This window comes from Carassius auratus, chromosome 32, assembly GCF_003368295.1.
Source record: "Carassius auratus strain Wakin chromosome 32, ASM336829v1, whole genome shotgun sequence".
Classification (NCBI taxonomy): domain Eukaryota; kingdom Metazoa; phylum Chordata; class Actinopteri; order Cypriniformes; family Cyprinidae; genus Carassius; species Carassius auratus.
The window spans coordinates 9,284,250-9,305,072 of NC_039274.1; the positions used below are offsets into that span (position 1 = coordinate 9,284,250).

General features: G+C 39.9%; 1 protein-coding gene across 5 annotated transcripts; it reads right to left on the reverse strand.

The window, feature by feature from the left end:
• Positions 1-1,661: 1,661 nt before the first annotated feature.
• Positions 1,662-19,820, reverse strand: LOC113051551 (brain-derived neurotrophic factor-like). Of its 5 annotated transcripts, none has more exons than XM_026215417.1 (2): positions 19,615-19,820; positions 1,662-2,911 (listed from the first exon to the last, which is right to left on the reverse strand). In XM_026215417.1, exon 2 carries the CDS (start codon positions 2,888-2,890, stop codon positions 2,084-2,086), a length of 807 nt encoding a protein of 268 aa, XP_026071202.1. In that variant the 5' UTR covers positions 2,891-2,911; positions 19,615-19,820; the 3' UTR covers positions 1,662-2,083. The 5 variants fall into 5 exon arrangements, with proteins under 5 accessions (XP_026071202.1, XP_026071198.1, XP_026071201.1 ...); XM_026215413.1 differs by lacking the exon at positions 19,615-19,820 and adding an exon at positions 18,949-19,272; XM_026215416.1 differs by lacking the exon at positions 19,615-19,820 and adding an exon at positions 17,822-18,177.
• Positions 19,821-20,823: the final 1,003 nt, after the last annotated feature.

Here is a 20,823-nt window from a genome sequence, read left to right on the forward strand (position 1 = left end):
TAATGTACACTCAGTCAAAAAAATTATTTAATCAAGCAAAAGAAAACTGTAACTGTAATTAGTTTACTTAATTGCAATTATTTTGTGGTATTATCATTAGACACTGTATATTGCTCTTTTATTTATTTATTTTACTCCTTTGATATTTACTGCTATTTTATCAAAACCACGAATCAAACTGGGCTGTCTTGCTAAAACAGTGATTCTAGGAGTTTAGTTGCTGGGATTGTAGAAAGGGAAACAGAATAGAATGGCCTACTTTTGTAGCAAATGGGACAGGGCCCTGCTGGGTCTTACCAAGGACTACTTTGAACTGGGGGAAATCTGAACCTCACGAAAATAACTCTGTTATGCAAGTCGTTTCTCTGGTAAATTGCACCAGGAGAATGTTGTATTGTCTATTTCCTTATCCAGTCCAGACACCATTGCTGGTGGTTGCAACATGGTTGCATTTTACAGTAAAAAAAAGGCTCACATTATGTTTCGTTTACAATAATAAGCAAGGGTTTTATATTGATATTTGATTATCATAGTTTCTGTACAATGCATTTGTTGAATCAACACAATGGTGTTTGATTTGATTCAGGTATATCTGAAAATGTTATTTTTGCTAGAAAAGATGCACATCATTTATTATGACTCTCTGCCTGAGCATCCTTTCTTTATTGCCCTGTCCACATACTTTTGATGCAGTGAGATACTTACCATAAACAGATGAAACTCGGTGTCCTCCTTTATCTGTGGCAGTGTATCAGTGTCAGCCAGCTTCTGTTCTGTTGTCTGATAACAGCCTTTGAAGGAAAGCGGGTTTGTGTATAGGTCTGTGTCTGTGTTCAGGTGTATCAGATATCACGTAGAGTGCATTGGACTGTTGACTCCATTGATCTATCTTTCAGACAAAAGAAAATCCTAATCTCTTATTGGTAGCGATGACGACCTGTACCCTCTTACCGGACAACATTACATGAGGGACTGGTTTCCATTGAATTTACCTGCCAAGTGCACAATCGGTCTTACCTGAGAACTCTTTGAACTGTTTGTTCTTCTGTGGAAGAGAGTTGAGTCTACATTGGATACACTGGATATTAATTTGAATTTGTAAAATTTCTCAAACTATTTTTTGTCTATCTACATTATACTTATTGTATACATTATACTATATATATATATATATATATAGTGAGAGAATGGGCGGTACTTAAATGGATCTCTATCCCTTTTGAAATTATTTGAATGTAGGATCCAATGTATGTTCGCTGTGAGAGAAGATGTTCTCTCCAAAGTTTGTGCCAAATTTAGACCTGCAAAGGGAGAGCTCAAACTTTATTGACATTGGGTTTGTTTTTCAGTTGCCTAGAGTAATTTTATTTCTTCAAATATTTCAATTTAATATTGCAAACAACTTCACAACATACAAAATGAATTATATTAATCCAGAACACATGTCAATGAATAAATTTTATATATATTTTATATATATCTCTTTTCATCTCGTGGGGATAAAAAAATAAACAGCAAAGCTTTGACAACAGCACCTTGACATAGTATGTATTTCCAACATTAACTTGAGAAGTTGAGGATAGTAAACAGACAGAGTACTGAGAGGAGGAAATCCTGTTACGGTTGAGAATGTAAACGGAATGTTTTGGTCGGAAATCGTTTCCTTGTTTTCCCAAAGTGGACAGTGTCTCAATTCACAATTGAAGCAGCATGCAATTTTTTTTATTGTTTAGTTTTTTTTTTTTTTTCTTGAATGTAATTCTTCCTCACCCCCTCCTCTCCTCATCTCTCAAAATCTTGGCAACGTAAAAAACACAATGTCTTGAGGAATGTGATATAGTAATTTGAACTGGGCGCAAATGACTGATCAGATCTTTTTTTAATTGTTTACAAGATCATGAATATGTTCAATAAATAGACTGTAGTATCACTTTTACTGTATAAACTTCATCTTTTTTACATGCAGTCCATAAAATTTTCATCTGACGGAATAATTTACCCTGTTATGTATATATACAAATAGATATTTTCTTTTTTCTCTCTCTTTTTTAGAACTCTCAATAAAATCTATACATTGTGTACACTATCTGCCCCTCTTAATGGTCAATGTGCATACACACGAAGTGTCTATCCGTATAAACCGCCAGCCGATCTTCCTTTTGCTATCCATGGTAAGGGCTCGCACGTAAGACTGGGTTGTCCGGCATTGCGAGTTATAGTGCCGCTTGTCTATTCCTCGGCAGCCCTCCTTTGTGTACCCTAAAGGGTTGCATTTGGTCTCGTAAAAGTATTGCTTCAGCTGACCGTTAGTCACGGGGACCTTCTCCAGGACGGTGACCGTCTGGCCCGACATGTCTATGGCTGTCTTTTTGTCCAGGGCCGTCACCCACTGGCTAATACTGTCACAAACGCTGAGCTCCCCTCGCCGTGCGGGGTCCGAGTGCCGTCGCACGCGCATCGACATGTTGGCGGCGTCCAGGTAGTTTTTGTATTCCTCCAAGAGAAAGAGTAACGGCGGCTCCAAAGGCACTTGGTTGCTGATCATCACCCGCGAGGCGTACATGTCAACGTCCTTCGAGTCAGCCATGGCTGCGGGACCACCCCCTCCTTGGCCCTGGTCGGCCCCGGGGTCCAGTTGCTGCGTCGCTTCTCCTTCCACTTCAAGCAACTCCTCAATCACCTGCTCGAAAGTGTCTGCGAACGAGGGCAGCGCGCCCCCACTCTGTGGAGTCCCGTGGCCTCGGCTGCCCGAGGTGATGGCAGCGGCGGCAGCAGCGCCCAGGTAGCCCTCGGCCCGGTGGCCCCCCTGCACGCCCGGGATCTCTCTCATGGGCGCAGCTCTCATGCAACTGAAGTATGAAATAACCATAGTAACGAACAGGATGGTCATCACTCTTCTAACCTGTTGGAACTGGAGACAGCAAAAGGGGAAAGACGAGAGGGAAGGGGGAGTGAGCAAAAGACAGGGAAGAAGAGAAACACAACGTAAAGCAACCATTTCCATTCACCATGATGCAATAAACATTACATTAAACACCTTTAATGGCATTGTATTACTGTGCCAAATGAAATTTGCAAATCGTTTCTATAATGTGATAGAAAGTACGACTCAAACAAAACGTGACAAATTGTTATTTCTTTGTTTCATTCTTTTTAGTAACCAGCTCGCGGGAGCACAACTAACACTGCGTGCTTTCTCTGTCCCTGTACACACACCTGCACGTTTGTGCCCCCCTTCCCCCCACCAGCAAATACAGCGGGCTAAATTCAGAGACCCTGGAGTATCATTAAGAGGACACGAGAGAACTGCTCACACTCTCCTCTGTCTCTCTCTTCCCCTTCCCTTTCTCCTTCCCACTCTCATACTCCCTTGCCTCCTCTGTTCCCTTAGAGGTGCGTAAACTGCTTGTGTGAGTATCAGACGGAACAGATGTAGGTGACATGTAAAAAATCATTGAACAGCTCCTATCATCAAGGTTTTTCATGAGTAATTCAATATCATTTTATTTAACATTTTGATACTATTAAAATAATATATAGTGGTTACTACTAAAATCATAAAATGATCTTCTTTTAATTTTTTTCTTCTTTAATTAATTTTTAATTTTAATTAATTTCTTTTTAGAATATTTGAGTTATACGCGAGTTATATACTTCCAAAATTTATAAATACATCTAAACTTCTCTGGAATCAGCTGTGCAGGATTCATTTGGAAGAAGGTACCCACACACTTGGGTGATGAGTATCTTTCTCACTAAGAGAGTAAAAAACTGAAGCAGACAGAGAGATAAGGAAAGACAGTAAAACTGCAGAGAATGATTTTGAAATCAGAGAAAGATACATCGAGACGAAGAAAGGTAGAAAGACTTGAAAAAGACGCCAGTCATTCATTCACTCATTCATACCTACACACAAACTGCCAGTCAATTAAATTTTTCCTCACTACAAAAACAATGCAACTAAATGAAGATTCCAGGAAACCGTGAACCTATTTGATTCCTCCTCTCTCCCTTCCTCTCTGCAGCTTTCTCTTACCTCTCTGAAGTCCCTCTATGAGTCACTGCAATTCATTGCATCCAACGGCATCCCAGCGCATACGGACAGACAGGGCAACATGCATACACAACAACAAAAAATACCCATTACTCTCACTTTTCTGATGAGAAGGGGAGAGGTAGGCGTGGGGAAAGGGGGGTGGAGGAGGGGTGCATTTTAAAAATATCCAGCACCGCAGCAAGCCTTCGCCAGTTCTCTGTGTGCTGTCCTCCTGATGCCCCACGCAGCCTCAGGAAGAGGCAGAGGGAGGATCCGCTCCCAGAGCAGAAGGCAGCACGGGCCGGTAGGACAGAAGGAGGGACACGCCCTGTCTAAAAGGCATTTGTTTCATTCTTAATTGGTGTCTGGGGCCACGGCTGCGATTTGCTAGCGCAGCGATGACTGCCATGGAGATGTGCTTTCTATAAATAGGCCAGTTGGGAGTCCCACAGTCTCGATTCAGAATATCACAGCCCTCTACTTAATGAGCTCAAAGTCCCCTCGCTCAGTGACGTCGCAGTCCACGAGGGTTGTGTGTGAGCGTGTGTGTGCACCACCATGTATGTGTGTGTTTGGCTAGGGGGATGGGGTGGGAGCATCTCCTCTCAAATGGTCAAAAACAAGCATGGAAAAACCAAGAGCCGAGGATACAGCTGTGGAGGACAGATCAATCTTAATCAAATCAGGCAACGCGCAAAATGTGTGTACAAGCTGCTTCTGCATGCGTCAAAAGATACTTCAGTCAGTCAGCTTTCCCCATAACAGGAAAAGCTTCTTACATCGTCAGCAATTACCTTTGCTGAATATAGAGCGGAATTTAAAGTGTCTGCCTGAGGATTATTCAGTGATTCTGTCTTATTTCATTCCTCCAGATGTGTCGTGCCTGTGAGGACGGATGCATTATTGTCAGCCTTCCTACTCTCAAGACAACCTTAACGTGGGTCTACGCACACACAGAGTCGCATAGCTCAGTAACCGCCCCAGTTTCAGGATGATCCCAATTAGCAAACATCTGTCGTCTCCCTAATGAGAGAAGTATTTATATATATTGCAGAGGCTTCTGAATGAAATACCAGCATCAATCATGCTGACACTTCAATCCCCTCTGTTGCCCTCCCTGACAGCAGGTGGAGTACTAAAGCCATTTCTCATCCAAATCCTACTGGTTATACATAACCTTAAATATATTAGAGTTACACGACTCGAGGTATCATGTGCAAGGGCAAAGGTCAGTTATTGTTGACTGCTGAACTTTGGCGCACAGTGCTGTCTGAATTGTATCTTTCCCTCCTAATTAGACTAGAGCACCGGTGTGTAGTTGTGTGGCAGGGGGTGGAGGCCAAGAGCACAACAACCCTAATGACGTCTCTCTCTGCTCTCAAAGGGGGATGAGAGGAAAAGGGCAGTGGGGCTAGAAGGAGTGGTGCTAGGGGCCAGTGCCACCCATCAGCTCGCAATTGCTTTCCATTTTTCTCTGGGGTCCCTTCTCACCAGGAACAACAAGCAATTTTATTTCTAACTCTGCTATTTCCTGTTTCCATCAAGAGAATCACTATGGATTATGCTCTCAATCAACTTCCTGTTAAAACGTAATCTAGACGATGAATCACTTTATTGCTCTGGGACTGAGTTGGCAATTACTGAGACCTTCTGTCTCATTCAAAGCAGCGAGGGGAGACAAGATTACCTTGACGGACATGTTTGTTTTGCTTTTAATATGCATGTGTTTGAGCTGCACATTATAATGCGATATCAATATCCTGTCATCATATGGTATGATGTGCAAACACGAGTTGTGTTTGTGTACACAAGGCGGTACAGGTGTTTTTACGGGTCAAAGAAAGTGAGTGGTAATGCGGTTGAAAAAACAGAATATCTTCATGGTTTCAGGTGTGTTTAAATGTCTAAAATAAAGAAGAGGACTTTCATGGTCGATGCCGAAATAATCCGTTCAACTGTCATGTGAACAAAGCTGTTAATTCATGCTTTCCGTGCCCCATTTGTTAGACCTTTGAAGTCAGATTCATTATAAGGCATTGAATAACCAACAAACAAGGTTTCCATCAATCAAACCTCTCACATGAGAAACCATCCAGCCTTCAGTGATCTTTCAAGCTCTCTACAAAGTAAGGTGCTGAAGGCTTGGTGTAATACTTAATCCACACAGCTGTATTTGATCCATATGGTCGGGGCTTGGTAGGAGCACGTTCAAACGCCTTTCACTATAAAACATGATTGTACTTTAATTGGCCATGAGTGGCAGCTCTACGGTTTTGGCAAAAAGACCACATGCACCTGCTTGATTGTTTGGAAAAGGGGCAGGTAGGACAGGATAGATTGGTCTGCATGATCTTGATCCCCCCACAACTGTATTTGCTTAAATATTCATGTCATGGAGGGATTAAGAACCAAAACCACTCTTGACAGAAGAACAAGGTTTTTCCAACTTAAAAGAATTGTGGTAAGAGATACTTTTCTGTTAGTCTTAACACTCTAAAGGAACATGAAAAAGGCATTCACTCTTTAAGGACAAAGATATTTAACAGTGCATGATTATATATCTGAAAAAAGAACACAAAAGGTTGGGGAAATGTTTGTAGCATGATAAAGATTTTAGATTGCTTTGGTTTTCTAGTTTTAATGACAAGAACACTGTAGTGTGCATCACCTAAACTCACACAGGTGTCTCAGCTGTTAATTATTATTCTGACTTTGAGGACACAGAATCTATAATAGTTACAATCTGTCATTAGTGGTAACACAACAAAAGACATCGGTAAAGAACACTCTCTATTCATATGGGGAAATCTGTGTTGTCAAATGTAAGGGTTTTCAAGAGGTTAAGTTGATGCTCTTTTATTGAGTTCAAGACCTCAAACTTGTCTAACCAAAAAATAATGTTAAAGGTGCAATGTAGGCCTAATAAAGCAATAAGAGTGATGAACACCCAAATATACTTGATTTAATGAAAGGATAGCTCTAATTAACACAAAAATCCCCATTATCTTTAACAAAACTGCATTTTGAGAAAGGTAAATTAATGCAAACTCTCAACATTACAGAAATCTGTATCAGTATACTGCTGAAAACACTAAAAGGAGAGACTGAAACTGTTTAGAGTAAGTGTAGGTCACATGTGATGGGGGTGTTGGGCCTTATTTAATTTTTTACCATATTTACCAACATACCCAACATATTTATATACGTTTCAAAGGGGCTTTATTATTGTTAGAATTATTATTATTATTATTTTCAAAACCAATTATAAAAGTGAGATTTTAAATAAGTTGGCATGTGTATTTTTACCTGTTGTCAAATATCAGACGGAACAGGGGGGTATTCCAGAAAGCAGGTTATGTGACATACCCGGGTATGTTTAAGAGTAAGTAAGTGGATAACCTCAACTTTCGGTTCCAAAAACGGAGGTAATTTTCAGGATATTTTAGTTGTCATAGCAACTCACACTCTGAACTTAACCTGCTCCGGAGCAGGTTATGTTGCAGGGTTAGTTCACTTCAGCGAGCCTTCAGATAGCGCACAACATTATATATATATATATATATATATATGATATGTTAATGAGGGAGCGCTAATATAAGTAATAAATAAGGTAATATATTATTCTAATATGATTATTTATTTTATTTCCATTTATAAGAGCTATCTGTATAAATTATAAAACACTATAACAAGATTGTTTAACTTATATATATTTATTTATTTAAATTTATTACATGTTATATGGAGCGGCATTTTCTATAATGTCTAAATTCTAAATCAAAATACATTTCTGACATGACTTAATACATAATTGGCATGAAACAAACAATATAAATCACATTCTGAAGGATTAAGGATTAAATGGAAAAAAAATTAAAATGATTGTACAGCCATCAGTTAGGTGGCGATATGCACTAAGCATGTAAACAACTAATGAACAGAAGAAGAAGAAAGAAACATCTTGCCGCGCTTTTTCTAAGCGTCCGTTTCTATAGTGACTCGTCGCTCTTATGAGAATGTCTCGAGTCTTTACCAGGAACATACTCTGAGTTGAATGAACTTACTCCCAGACGCGTTTATTGGAACCACATAACTCGAGTAAGCAAGCCTTGTGGTTAACCAACCGAGAGTTCAGGTTCTAGTTCAAGGTAAGTAAACCCTGCTTACTGGAATACACCCCAGATGGGAAGGCAACCATAACAACAGTAAACTGCGCACGCGCAGTATGATCAGTATCGGGCGGTCACTTCATTACAGATTAACATAATCACAGTATAGCCTATCATAATAAATGTTTTGTTTAAAAAGTCTTAGATAATTGATGTTTGGCAAACTAGTGGCAAATTGCGTAAAACGAAACTCGACAGATTACACCCAGAGAAGTATCCGTACAATTAGGCTATGTACAATTATCATCAACATCGCAGTTTAAAAATCCTTTAAAACAATCATACAAAACAGACGACCCCACTGAAAGTCATTGTAGAAGTCGCTCACTTGTTCGGGATTGTAAAATATGCCCATTGCTGAAAGGCAGAAGTCCAGTCAAGTGACCTTTCCATTATGCCTATATATATCGCTTTATACTACAATAGTACTTAAGATAATAATTTATGTGTACGCCTAAGTTTCTTTTTTTTCTCGTAACAGAAAAAACAAACTGGACTAAGATTTGCCACTCTATATGTTAGTAGAGATTGAGTTTTTTTTTTTTTTTTCAGGAACTTTCTAAGGACTTTGAAACATCCTGCGGGTAGCTATCAAAAAACCTTCTCAAGACGCGATGGTGCGGGAATAGGACTATGCCATTACAGCTAACGTTAGTATAAACGTCATATTAGATTTTCTAAACTAGAATTCTGGTGTCTGAGAGACAGACGATTGTCTTTAAAAAGAAGCATCCTCACAATCCATCCTTTCCTCGTTAACAGGCTTAACAACACTTTTGCACTAGATGGCGCATTCGTCTACATAAAGCGCATTTGAAGTGAAGGCAGGCAGAGATAGACCAGTAGAAATAAATATATTTTTTCTTTCTGAGAAATAAACAAGTTTACACAGAGAAAAGGGAGATTAATAAGAATGAATAGGCCTGTTTTCTTTGCTGCAGCCAACATCATCTTTTCATCTTAAATAAATTTGTTTTTATATATTTAATGTAGGCTATTATATGACATGCTGGTCATTATATAAATGTTAACAGCATTTCAACAAACTCAATTGCGATTTTGGGAAAATAAACTAGCAGCATGATTTAGTTTAAGCAGTTTTGACCGGTGAGCATCGAAAAGCGGCCCAGAACTATAATTTAGCCTACCTGTTCGTTTTTAATTGGAAAACTTTATCTTCGCTCTGGGAGTTTATCTGTTCCAGGAGAAGGCTAGACTCTCCACGGTAAACCTAAACGACGATCTCAAGTTACATGTTCTGCAAGTCTCACTGAATTCACGAAACGCGTTTATTCTCTGAACACATAGTTTTCGCCGAAACTGTATAAGCAGTCTGTCTTTGTGAATAAATATGTTGTTATATGGCGTTTGGTAAAACTTTTACGCCATTAATACGTACAAAATGCACACATCAATAAAATATCCACATCCTTCCCATCATCAAACTAACCATTAAACAGCTGAACACATAAAAGCGACAAGAACAAACAGCTAAGTGCGCTGTATAATGACCCAAAACAACTTTTTTGGGGTTCTACTGACCCCTATCAGAAATTCGATCAAGATAATAACGCCGTCTCTTATTAATGAAGGTGAGGATAGCGTGTCATGTTGCCGCTGCACGATCCAACACTTGATTACTTTCTTAACTCCCCTTCTCATTTCAGGCACAGTTAATACAAAACCTGCAGCAGTCTAATCACTATATTCCTAGCAAAAACCAACCTTTTCTGTCCAGTCGTAAAGGAGACCATTCAGTAGGACAGTGTCATCTGGGATGTTTTGGATAAGCCCTCCGCGTAACTATTTTGCGATGATATTCGCCCGCTCTTGTCCAAGCAGCAGCTGCAAGTTGCCTCTTCAGCTTTTGAGCAAATAGATTAAATTATTGATGGTGGAAATTGCATGGTTGAGGTAATGGACTCCCATGACTGAGCGGATCCTTTGGAGTTGGGTTGAAGCAGTTGGATGGCATGGTGAGCGCTCGCTGTGTAGTGCGCATTGAGAGAGCTCTCCAGCTTGAAATGACGGCTTCATTCCTCGCGACTACAGTAACTAACTTGCTCCTGCCGTGACGTTGCAACATGTGACTCCAGCGCGAGCGCGACCGAGCGCCAACCGAGTGAGACACTTATGAATAACCGGAAAGTATGTATATGGCGTTTACCGTGAGCCGAATGGTCAACATATGAGAGAAACCTTTTAAATTCCTGGATATATTGAGTCTGAAAATGGGTTTTAAGTCATCGCATCTTAAGTGCTCCTTCAACTGATTAATAATGAGTCAGTGTGGGCTTTTGATAGTTTTCAGTATTGTTTCAGGTTTCATCTTCGTTGACTATTTAGACACGAGAAATTACATTAGGCTACTGAAATCTGTTTAGTTTCATGATCAAAGCTTCTTCTGTACAACCGGTAAAATAATAATTTATGGGTTTAAGTTATTACCTTTGCAGTTCTCAGTTCAAAAGATAATTTATGGTTTTAAGTTATTGCTTTTGCCATCTAGATCTCCATAGTTTATTCAACTTTAAATTCTTTGGCTTTGCAGCTACTAAAGGCTGCAACAGCTTCCTAATGGGCAGCCGTTAGGTTAATGAAACACCTTTTTGTGGCAAGACAAAAGATTATCTGCTGAAATTGATATTTGCAATTGTGACTCCACAAAGGTATCTTCAAAGTAAAGAACTCACTCCTTGCCCCCACCACATCAAGGACCTATTATTCCCTGGCCCTCTCCGTATTTGATATTTTAAACTATTGTCAGCTTGAGACCCTCTGTCTGCCAAAGGAGCTTATTTGCCAGATGTTGGTTCATTGCTTTTAAAACTATTCATTGTTCTTCCAGTGTCAGTTATATTCCTTCAGTAATGGGAGTGGTTTGTTTGATATTTGTAAGATAAGTGGTCAAAGACATTTAAACTAATAGAAACAGTGATATAATTTTGCTCTTCTGCTGCAACTTTACCATTTATACTATGTCGTATCAAACATGACCTTCCAGGAGGAGTTTAGGAGAATTAATCCTTGTTCTTTCACCCCATGCTATACACCACATCATTAGCCCCATACTTTCACCAGGACTCTAAAGCTCCAAGTGCTTTTGGATCTCGTCCAATGCAATATTTATATTGATGAGTTTGGTGTATAATGATGATGATGATTATTCTCTGCATAAGATAATGAGGTGGAGCAGTTTCAACCTAGCTGTTCCCAGCATGGGAGTGGATGCTAACACCTGCCTCCTCTCTCTCTCTCTCTCTCTCTCTCTCTCTCACACACACACACACACACACACACACTCTCCCTCTATTCTCTCCTTATCTTCCTCTATATTTTTGCACTACTTAACTCACATACTTTCACAAATATACTTTCCCCTTCACTCATTTGGAACTACTCTTGCTTACAGCCCCTTCCTCTCTCCTATAGGGACAAGCCAAGTTGAATATAATTCATCCCATAGGTTCACAGGAGGAGAGGGCAAACCCTGGATGACAAAGAGTTGCATCAGCAATTACTGAGCGACATGACTCCAAGAGAGGTAAAATGCACACACGCACTCGCACACACACTCATGTACGCTCTCACACTGCGCATTAGGGCTGTTCCAGCTAGGTAATCCATAAATAAATCACTCTGCTTCTCATTAGGAGCACAAAAACAACATGGATCTCATTCAGAACTGCACATACAGCACAAAGTTGACACCAGCACCACAGACAGAACTAAAATACCACAAAGTGGACATATGGGCTAATGAGAATACAGCAAGAGATGAACTGTGGGAAGACCTTGACTTTCATTTGCTGCAACTTTGTGGAATCTTTAGGGTCCATTAAAATGATGACAAACATACAGTCTGGACATTAGAGCTGAAACATTTGCTGAAACTTGACCATCAGGATCGGTGTGCTCAAAGTGTTGAATGTTGAGAAAGTCGGAGCGGCGTCAGAAGCGATGGCCGTGTCTCTATCCAATAGGTCGGGTCGCTAATGACGTCACCTCAGCTTTCTCAAAAACCCGCCATCTGTTGTCTTGTGTTCTGTCTTGACCCAGCGTAGCACATTCCATCCTGGAGCTGACAGACCAGGTCTTCCACACATTGGCAAAAATAAGATTTTGAAGTTGCCTTTTGTCGCTTAATGACTGAACATCTCTCTGAACATCGTCCAGCATGGAGGAGATCTGTGTCCTTTACAAACCTGAAATGGTGAAATAGTTTCTGCTACTCCAGGGCAAGATAACAAAACTTTCAGGGTGTCAAAACTAGCTGTAAATACAGAGGTGATGGCTTTTTGAGTCACTGAGAGAGAGAAAAAAAGAGCTTTGGGCCAGTGCTAGAAAACTAGAGAATGAGAAAATGAGAAAACTAGTCCAGCTCCTAGTGTGACAGGCCAATAAAGTCAGTTTACAACATTTATCAAACACATCACTGTGCTGTCACAGAGCACATTTACACAGGGATTTAACAATGTCATTTCTGACTACTGATGTTGCAATGAAAAACACAAATAAATCACAAAAATGCGTTTCAGCATGGCACCAGATTTCAAACAGAAAAAAAAAAAGGTTCTTTATTGTTATCTATGGTTCCGTGAATAGCGTTTACCATCCATGGAACCTTCCCATTTCACAAACCCACAAAATAATTATTTATAGTGGAAAAGGTTTTAGATTATATAAAATGTTCTTCACACCAAGAAAAAAAAGGTTCCTTCCGATAACTATTATTAAATGTTCTTTGGGGGACCCAAATGGATCTTGGCACTGCTGCAAAACCCCCTTTTGGTATCTTTATTTTTAAGAGTGTAGCCAAGTCTTTACAAACATTTCCCACACAAGCCAGCTGTCAACAAAAATATGAATGATAAAACATGTAAATCACCCAGATTATACTTTGAAAACACTGAGTTAACGTAAATGATTTAGTGTTGTTTAGTCTGTAATGTGCAGCGTGCGTTTGCATATGTACACTCACTCAAGTGGGTCCAGTCTTTCCATTTTGTCATTGCATTGAAATGAGTGAGTCACTTTGTGGAACTTAAGTTTGCCCATTCCTAGGTGCCTCTCTCTGTTTCTTTGGTTCGCTGTCTTTAGGGAAGGGAGTCTGGGCAGTGCTTTGTGTGACTCACATCACTGTCGCTCATCTGAGACTCATCTCATCTCTCCAGCTCATCTCTCCAATATCAAGATGTAACAGGTCCCTGGTATCACTAAAGAGCCAATAATGGCCAACAGTGGCCAGCCGTGTAAGATACAAATCTCAAAGTCTTGACTTATAGCAGCTACAATATAGGACTACACACTTAGATATCCACTTTAGCACATAGACACAATGAGCTATACAATCCACGTAACTGTAATCTATCCTTTGCAGCATACACCAGCTACACTGGTAATGTATCTGTGGGGTATAAGCCCTCTGCTGCACTTTATCCCTTTGTACACACATCCTCTGGTAATCTAGCCTTTTGCTTGCCCAACAAACCCTTATGTGTCAGGGGTGAGTATATTTACATAATTAGGTAGACAATTCTTGTCATGCACTATTTTAGCCTGTCTTTTGTGGTTATAATGCATTTTTTGTATATTAATTTCAAATATGGATACATTTATATACTGTGGGGAAAAAAAACTGAATGCATGTGAAAACAAACACTATAAACAAACATGACATGTTTCATTAAAATGATCTGAGTGATGGTCGTAAGCTAAAAATTGCACTGATTTTCTCATACATTGTAACAAATGAAGATTTCGAGATTAAGATTAAGAAATTACGAACTCAAGTGTCCACAAAGAATGAAAATCACTGATCTACAAAGCATTCTGAGAGAAACTGAAGTCTAAATGACTTCTAAGAAATGTTAAACATTGAAATGTGGGGGGAAAAAAGTTTGCATTGTTCAACAACCTTGAGCCCTTAGAAATAGCAGCAAGTCTATCAAAGTCATGCTCAAACACAAACACAGTCCGGATGCCATTCTTAACCAACATTCACAGAGGCAAATTGCAAACATGTTAGAGAAGTCCTGCGTATACATACCCAAGCATTGACGTTGGTGAATAGCTACAGGATTCCTCGGCGGAGCCTTAGTTGCCAGGCATGAGCACTAATGCTGCTCTGTAGCTTTACACATACAGAGAGGCAAATGCCACTCCATTTTATATAAAGCATACAGGTGGGTGGAAACAAGTAGCAAATCCCATCATACAGACCCCGTCAAACTGTTCAATTAGAATGCTGGAGATCAATAACATATATTCCATACATACATTCACAGACACACAAACACCCTGAATGTGAAACAGCAAATGTAAATACACTGGGGTCACAACACCCTAAAGCAAAGAAAGTTCTTATCAAAAATATTACAGAAGAACATGCATATCTAGCGTCGTTTACAAGTAGATTATGGAGGAATTACACAATGAAGTGTAGATATCACACGACCTCGAGCAGAATGAGCACTTTGCGCTAGAGCACCGCAAGTCACGCTCCTGCTTGAGCGCGCGCCCAATTCCTCAAACCTCTTGTGTTTTTTTTTTGCGCAGAATATCCAGCGATCGGAGGTGCTAATTGACTAAATGTCTTTAGACTTGTCCAAATAGTCTCATTAACACAGAATAACCAACTAAACGCCTCGGAAATATGATTTTGGCACCACGTAGTAAATCAAGCTATGCAATTTATTGCAATTGTGATTCATCTTAATGCGATGATGATTATTGGCATTTTTTCATAGTTAGCCGATTACTATTGTTGTTTGCAAAATTGAAAGTCTATAGCCTATTGTTCCCAAAATAGTGGGGTAAATGAAAAAAAAGGGGGAAAAGTCATTTTCTATTTCGCACTTGTGACGAGCACAGGCTTTTATTTCCCAAAGGAATTCTGCATATTCAGTAGGCCTATAATAAATTCCTCCCGCAAGTGAAGCAGGCGCAATAAGTCGGTACATCTCTATGAAAATTAATTAAGAAATCCGCTCTCCGTAAACAAAACAATTTTTTTTATATTTAATTCATAAATAAATATCCCCTTATCATCCGCGGTGGTTAAACAGGGATGAAGAAAACGCGGATTAAACAGTAAAAATATAATGGCACAATAGCATTATGTGGTGTCTGAACTGAAACCCACCAGGCTCATATTTGTTATTGACGCCCACCCTTAACTCTGCAGCGATCGGAGAGCCGAGGGGAGGGGGCGGAGAGGGAGATTCTCAGCTAGATAACACAACCCCATTTATGGACTGATCCGATGACGTACATTGCAGAAAGTTCTATAAAAAACCTTCCGTACATACAAAGTGTGTCGTGCCATCCCCCAGCAACCCCCTCCCTCCCCGCATCCGCCTCCAACCCCCCTCCCCCCGCATGCCCACACCCACACCACCAGCCCACATCTCTGTCCCTCTGTGTTATGAACTAAAATTACATTATATATACCCTTTTGTTTATAAATAAAAAATATGCATTCAATAAATGAAAAAAAAAGACTCTGAGCCGTCATAGGTGTAATACAATCAAAATCAAATAATCGTTTAATAGTAACATTTCACTTTAAACAAAGCTAAAAAATATATATATTTCATATTTTGATGCATAAGTATTTAGACATTAACCACTGAATTATCTGTTAGCAAAAACAAGAATTAATTCGTTGAAAAACACAGCTGCAATTGTGCATGAAATTGTCTATTTGCTGATAAAAAACGGCGCCCTTGACCTTTTTGTTGCATGTCAACAATAATATTCATAATATTTTCCCGAAATTGACAAGAGCATTACGAAGATTACACTGACAAAACAGCACTAATAAAATCTAGTTATAAAACCATCTGCTATTATTTTCGGTCTAATCCGAGAAAACATACGCTGCTGTGCCTTTTTAAATTCAGATGTTCGATACATTATTTTTGCGAAAACAGATTTCGTACGATTATGATAAGGGAAAAATGTTTAATAGAGAAATTACCGATTTAGCAGTGCTGAAAGAAGCTAACGCTGCCGGACAAAGAGAAACAGTCACAAGGATCATTTAAAAGCAGCTAAATGACAAGCTGAATGTCTCCCGCCTGATAGACTCTTGATTAACGCAGTGACGAGGCGCCCGTGGGCTTTCATATCTGTCTGTTTGTCTTTCAGTCGCTTCACCCTTTAATCAGATTCTTGGATACAAAGGGAAAAAAACAAGACAGTAGCCAATATCCTCCGCTCATCCCTCTCAGAAACTGAGACGAATTCCTAAACTTAGTCGGCATAAAAGTCATAAAATCATCAGCGAATGTCTCCTTTAAAACGCTGACTGTCCTAATTTCGCCTCAGTCTTGCACAGCTTTTCTCCAGCTTTCTCCACAACACGCGTGACACCCTCTCAGCCATTTCCTTATCAGGCAATCTTATCGGTGGCTCCATCTAACCCAGTCTGAACAAAATCTGACCACGCCTATCCAAATTCTTATTCACTTTAATATAGCCTATATATGAACACACAAACGCACACTCACACACACTGTTTTGACCAACGGGCTATTTCTGGCCAGGCAATAAAAAAAATACTTTTACATGATATGTTATCTGTTATCTGAAAGCTTTTAGCTCTAAGTGGTTCCCAACTGTCCGGCGTGCACAGACAGACCTGTGCGCTGCGGAGCGAGACGAGCGGCTGATGCTGGAGGAGAGGAGTGGAAATCTCGGGATGAATGAAACGGAGAAGCGGTCCGTAGTAAAAACACTAGCAATATGTCCACGATGACGAAAGGCGGAGATGCTACAGACGCGATTACATTGATAAGGGCTGGTTGCACCACTTTAGGATCGATTCAACGAATAAATCATCCCTCCATGCTAACGAAAACAACATTTATAGCGGATAAGAAAGAATGACAGCTACAGATAGATAGATAGATAGATAGATAGATAGATAGATAGATAGATAGATAGATAGATAGATAGATAGATAGATAGATAGAAAGGCTCATTTCGTTTTCAGCAAGACAATAAGTAGGAGGAAGCTCGTGCTGAGTCGTGTGTTTTATTAAACATATGCCCTATTATCCAGAAAGCAAATGAAAGCGTGTGTTAGACAATTGCGCATTTAAGACAACAAGAATTCCGCAAGCATTTGGTTATGATGAGGACGGAAAGTCAGCTGTTTACGCACTAACATGCATTATTTACGTATTTTTGTGTGTGTATAAATAAAACATGTAAAATTACTGCTAAATGCGAAACGTCTCTATAGGGGTGAACTGTGAGACATAAATAAATACATTATTCCTTTTCAATGATTTTGTGCTAGAACTGTTGCTGTTCATTTTAAACAACTTTGTCACCATTTGGTTTTCGGCTTTAGTCAGTCTGAAACCATAGAGTAAAGTAAAGGGAAAATGTAAGATGATAATGTAAGTTTAACATTTGCCTCATGACTCAGTGCCTTCTCTCTACATCACTTTTCCCAAAGCTGTACCTCACAGCGTCACATTTATCCATCCGTAACCACTAATCAAAGTTAAAATGCGTAAAGAGGTGCCATTTCACTATGTAGAAGTAAAACATCTGTCCAAGAGGGACTGCTAGTAAAGTGGAGAATAAAACAAGCAGGTCTTACCTTTTTAAGAGCTGACAACCACTATCAGTGGTTAGATCTCCAAGACCAACACTTGCATTTCCCAAAGTTAACGCTGTGCACCAAGTGGAGCTTGCAAAGTACGCGTACACTACAGCAGCTCTACCATTTCAACTTTCACATGCTCTAAGTGGCGACAAAACTCCAAGCGCAAAGCAGCCCCACTATCGACTGGTTCTTTTCCTCGCGTTTGTTTCTTTGTTTTTTTTTTTTTCACCGGTCTCCCTCCGAAAGCGAAAAAAAAGAAGGAAAATGTGAACCAATTCCCTAGCTTTGGAAAAAGAACTGCAAAACACAAAAGGCGATGTCCACTCACTCCGTGTCACTCAGTCCGCAGCGTTCAACGACTCCGGTGCCTCTGTCCAAAGTGCTGAAATCATAGCACAGCTAAGGTTACTTAGAGGCAAAAATCTATACTTTCGTTAAGTGCCACTTGATATTGCTTTACTCTATTGCTTCCCCACGCCTTGTCACGTGGATATATCCTTGGTAAGCCCGTTCTGTTAATATGTGATCACATGTTGGCCGGTCGTTTTCTTAACAAAAGAATCACTTATCTGGAAAGTTGCTTATTACCCTTTAAAGCGGAGTCCCCCCAAAAAGCTTGAAACCCAAGTCCCCAAATCACACAGTAATAGTTCGTTGATGCTCTGCTTTTGTCCTGCAGGGCAGATGAACATATCTACACATGTTGCTTTCTCGATTACAGAGAAAGCACTTGTATATATGATTTTCAGTATAATGACTAAAAGCCCAACAGGCATCAAAGCGCAGAATGGCACACAGTACAACAAAGGCAAATACCCAATTATATTGTATATTCTACGGCTGTATATATGCCTGCGTTTGGTTTGCCCAGATTTTGTTCTCTAGCTCCAATTCACTTAAAAAAAAAAAAAAAAAAAAAGCATTACAAAGTTTTATATTCGTGTTAGCAAACCTTAACTCTCCTGTAAGTATAGCCTTCAGCGTTAGGGTCCATAAACACGAGGGAACTCGTATATCTCGTACATCAAAAATCTGTTCTTTTCATACCAACCCTACAGTGTAAACATAAGCCATGCCTTTTGTAGTAATTATTCCTTTAAGTGTATTTTCATGCTACTTACCATGTTCCCCTATGCTGTCCTGGAGATAGAAGTGTCTTAATATCCACACACTCCAACAGATGCTGGTAGGTAATGTGTCTTGTTTGAAGTCATCATATGAGAACTTCTGCCGTGCTCAGAAGATCGCCCACCACTTGGGTGACTTGTGAATCTAATAACCCTTTGCAATATCCGCGTGCTTAAACTCTAACACCTTGGTGACTGTGCCGACAGGACAAATAGCAACCAGTCGCGATTTACCCAAAACCCCTATACAGATTTACGCAGTGCCCTCGCTCAAGAGAAAAGCCGTTAGTGCTCTTACGTGATTGAAAGAGGCGAAGGCGGTCAAGTTTAGTAGCAACTACAACCACGATACGCTGAATGGAAATAAATGACCATAAGAAAAGTTGCGCATCCAAGACTCAAATCTGCACTTTTTTCCCCTCCGCGGGTCTGTGCGTGCATTGCGCGTGATATGTCAACATTACGCGAAGCCAGCAGAGTTCAAGACATATTTCAATCTGGCTAGTTCCCAGCTGAGGGACAAGTCAGGTAAGATCACATTTCACAATATTCTTTTCTGCCAAGTAGGACCAAGTTCTCTGGAGACTTGTTGCTGCTGCTTCAAAGCTGAGCTATTGAAAGCCAAACAGAGGAAAACATGGTTTTAAGTACAATACTTACATCTGTGCAATACAGTTTTGAGCTTCGTTATGTGTGTACTATAGGAAAATAAAAAAGCTGTATCCTCGTCAGTCTTGAAGCACGCTGTCAACTTAAAGAAATGACAACGTTATTTCCCCCCGTACGCCTTTATCTTGACATAGAAGAATGAAATGGAAGTCACGAAATCCAAGTATGACCGTTGTCTGTTATCAGTAAAATTCCATCAGAGCGCGAACACTCAGACATCTAATTGTTATGCAGTGACGAGGCGCTATGCTTGGATGTGTCCTACAAATGTGCTGGAAAGTAACATGAGTAATAGGTGGTATTTACCCGTATATGAGCCAAGATTCGTTCGAGCCGGAGAGTTGTAAAAGACACGAAACGCAACTGTATTTATAACTCACAGCAACAGTAAACAGTATGCTCAGGCAACACGGACACACACAGGCGCCTAAACAAGCTGGGAGGAAAGAAAGAAAGGGAGAATAAGTTCAAAAGATCAGTGGACAGACCCCTTTCTCACAGAAACTTATGTTCTGCTTAACAGACGTTAGGGACGATACTCACAAGTCTAGGTTGCTGTTTTCATTCATTCATTCATTCATTCATTCATTCATTCACATGGGGCCCTGGATTACTGCCAGTAACAATAAAAATCTAACTGATTTGTTTGATATGACAGCATATACCAACCGATCCCCTCATATCAGACAGGATATTAATGCAAACAGGCTGCCTCTGTGTTTGTCTGTTGTGGTCTTGAGTTTGCTTTACTTCAAGAAAAAGCTGATTACACACAACTGTATCTCTCATCCCTGCCACCGGTTTTTAGATTTACGGCAATTTGAGACCGCTTTTCTTCAGCTCGGGTTCTTGAGGTTCTTCAAGAATTTTAAAATGCACTTTTAATGTACTTTCCATGTCTTGGAACATTTCCATTGAATAGGTTTGAATGATATAGCTGCTTTCTTTAGTAGGACAGAAAAAGAAAGAGGTTTAGTTATTTACTTGTTTTTTATTAAACATTTGTCTGTTACCGAGCTAACATTCATTCCTCCCTTTTGCTCTCGCAGGTCTTGGTGCACTGCAGACTAACACAGACTAGTTCTCCTAGATCAGATGAGGATCAACAGTGCACTGTCAGGACACATTAATGAGCAAGGATATTACGGAATACATTTTTTAAAGAACGAATGGTTCAAGGTTGGAAACACTGTCACAGGT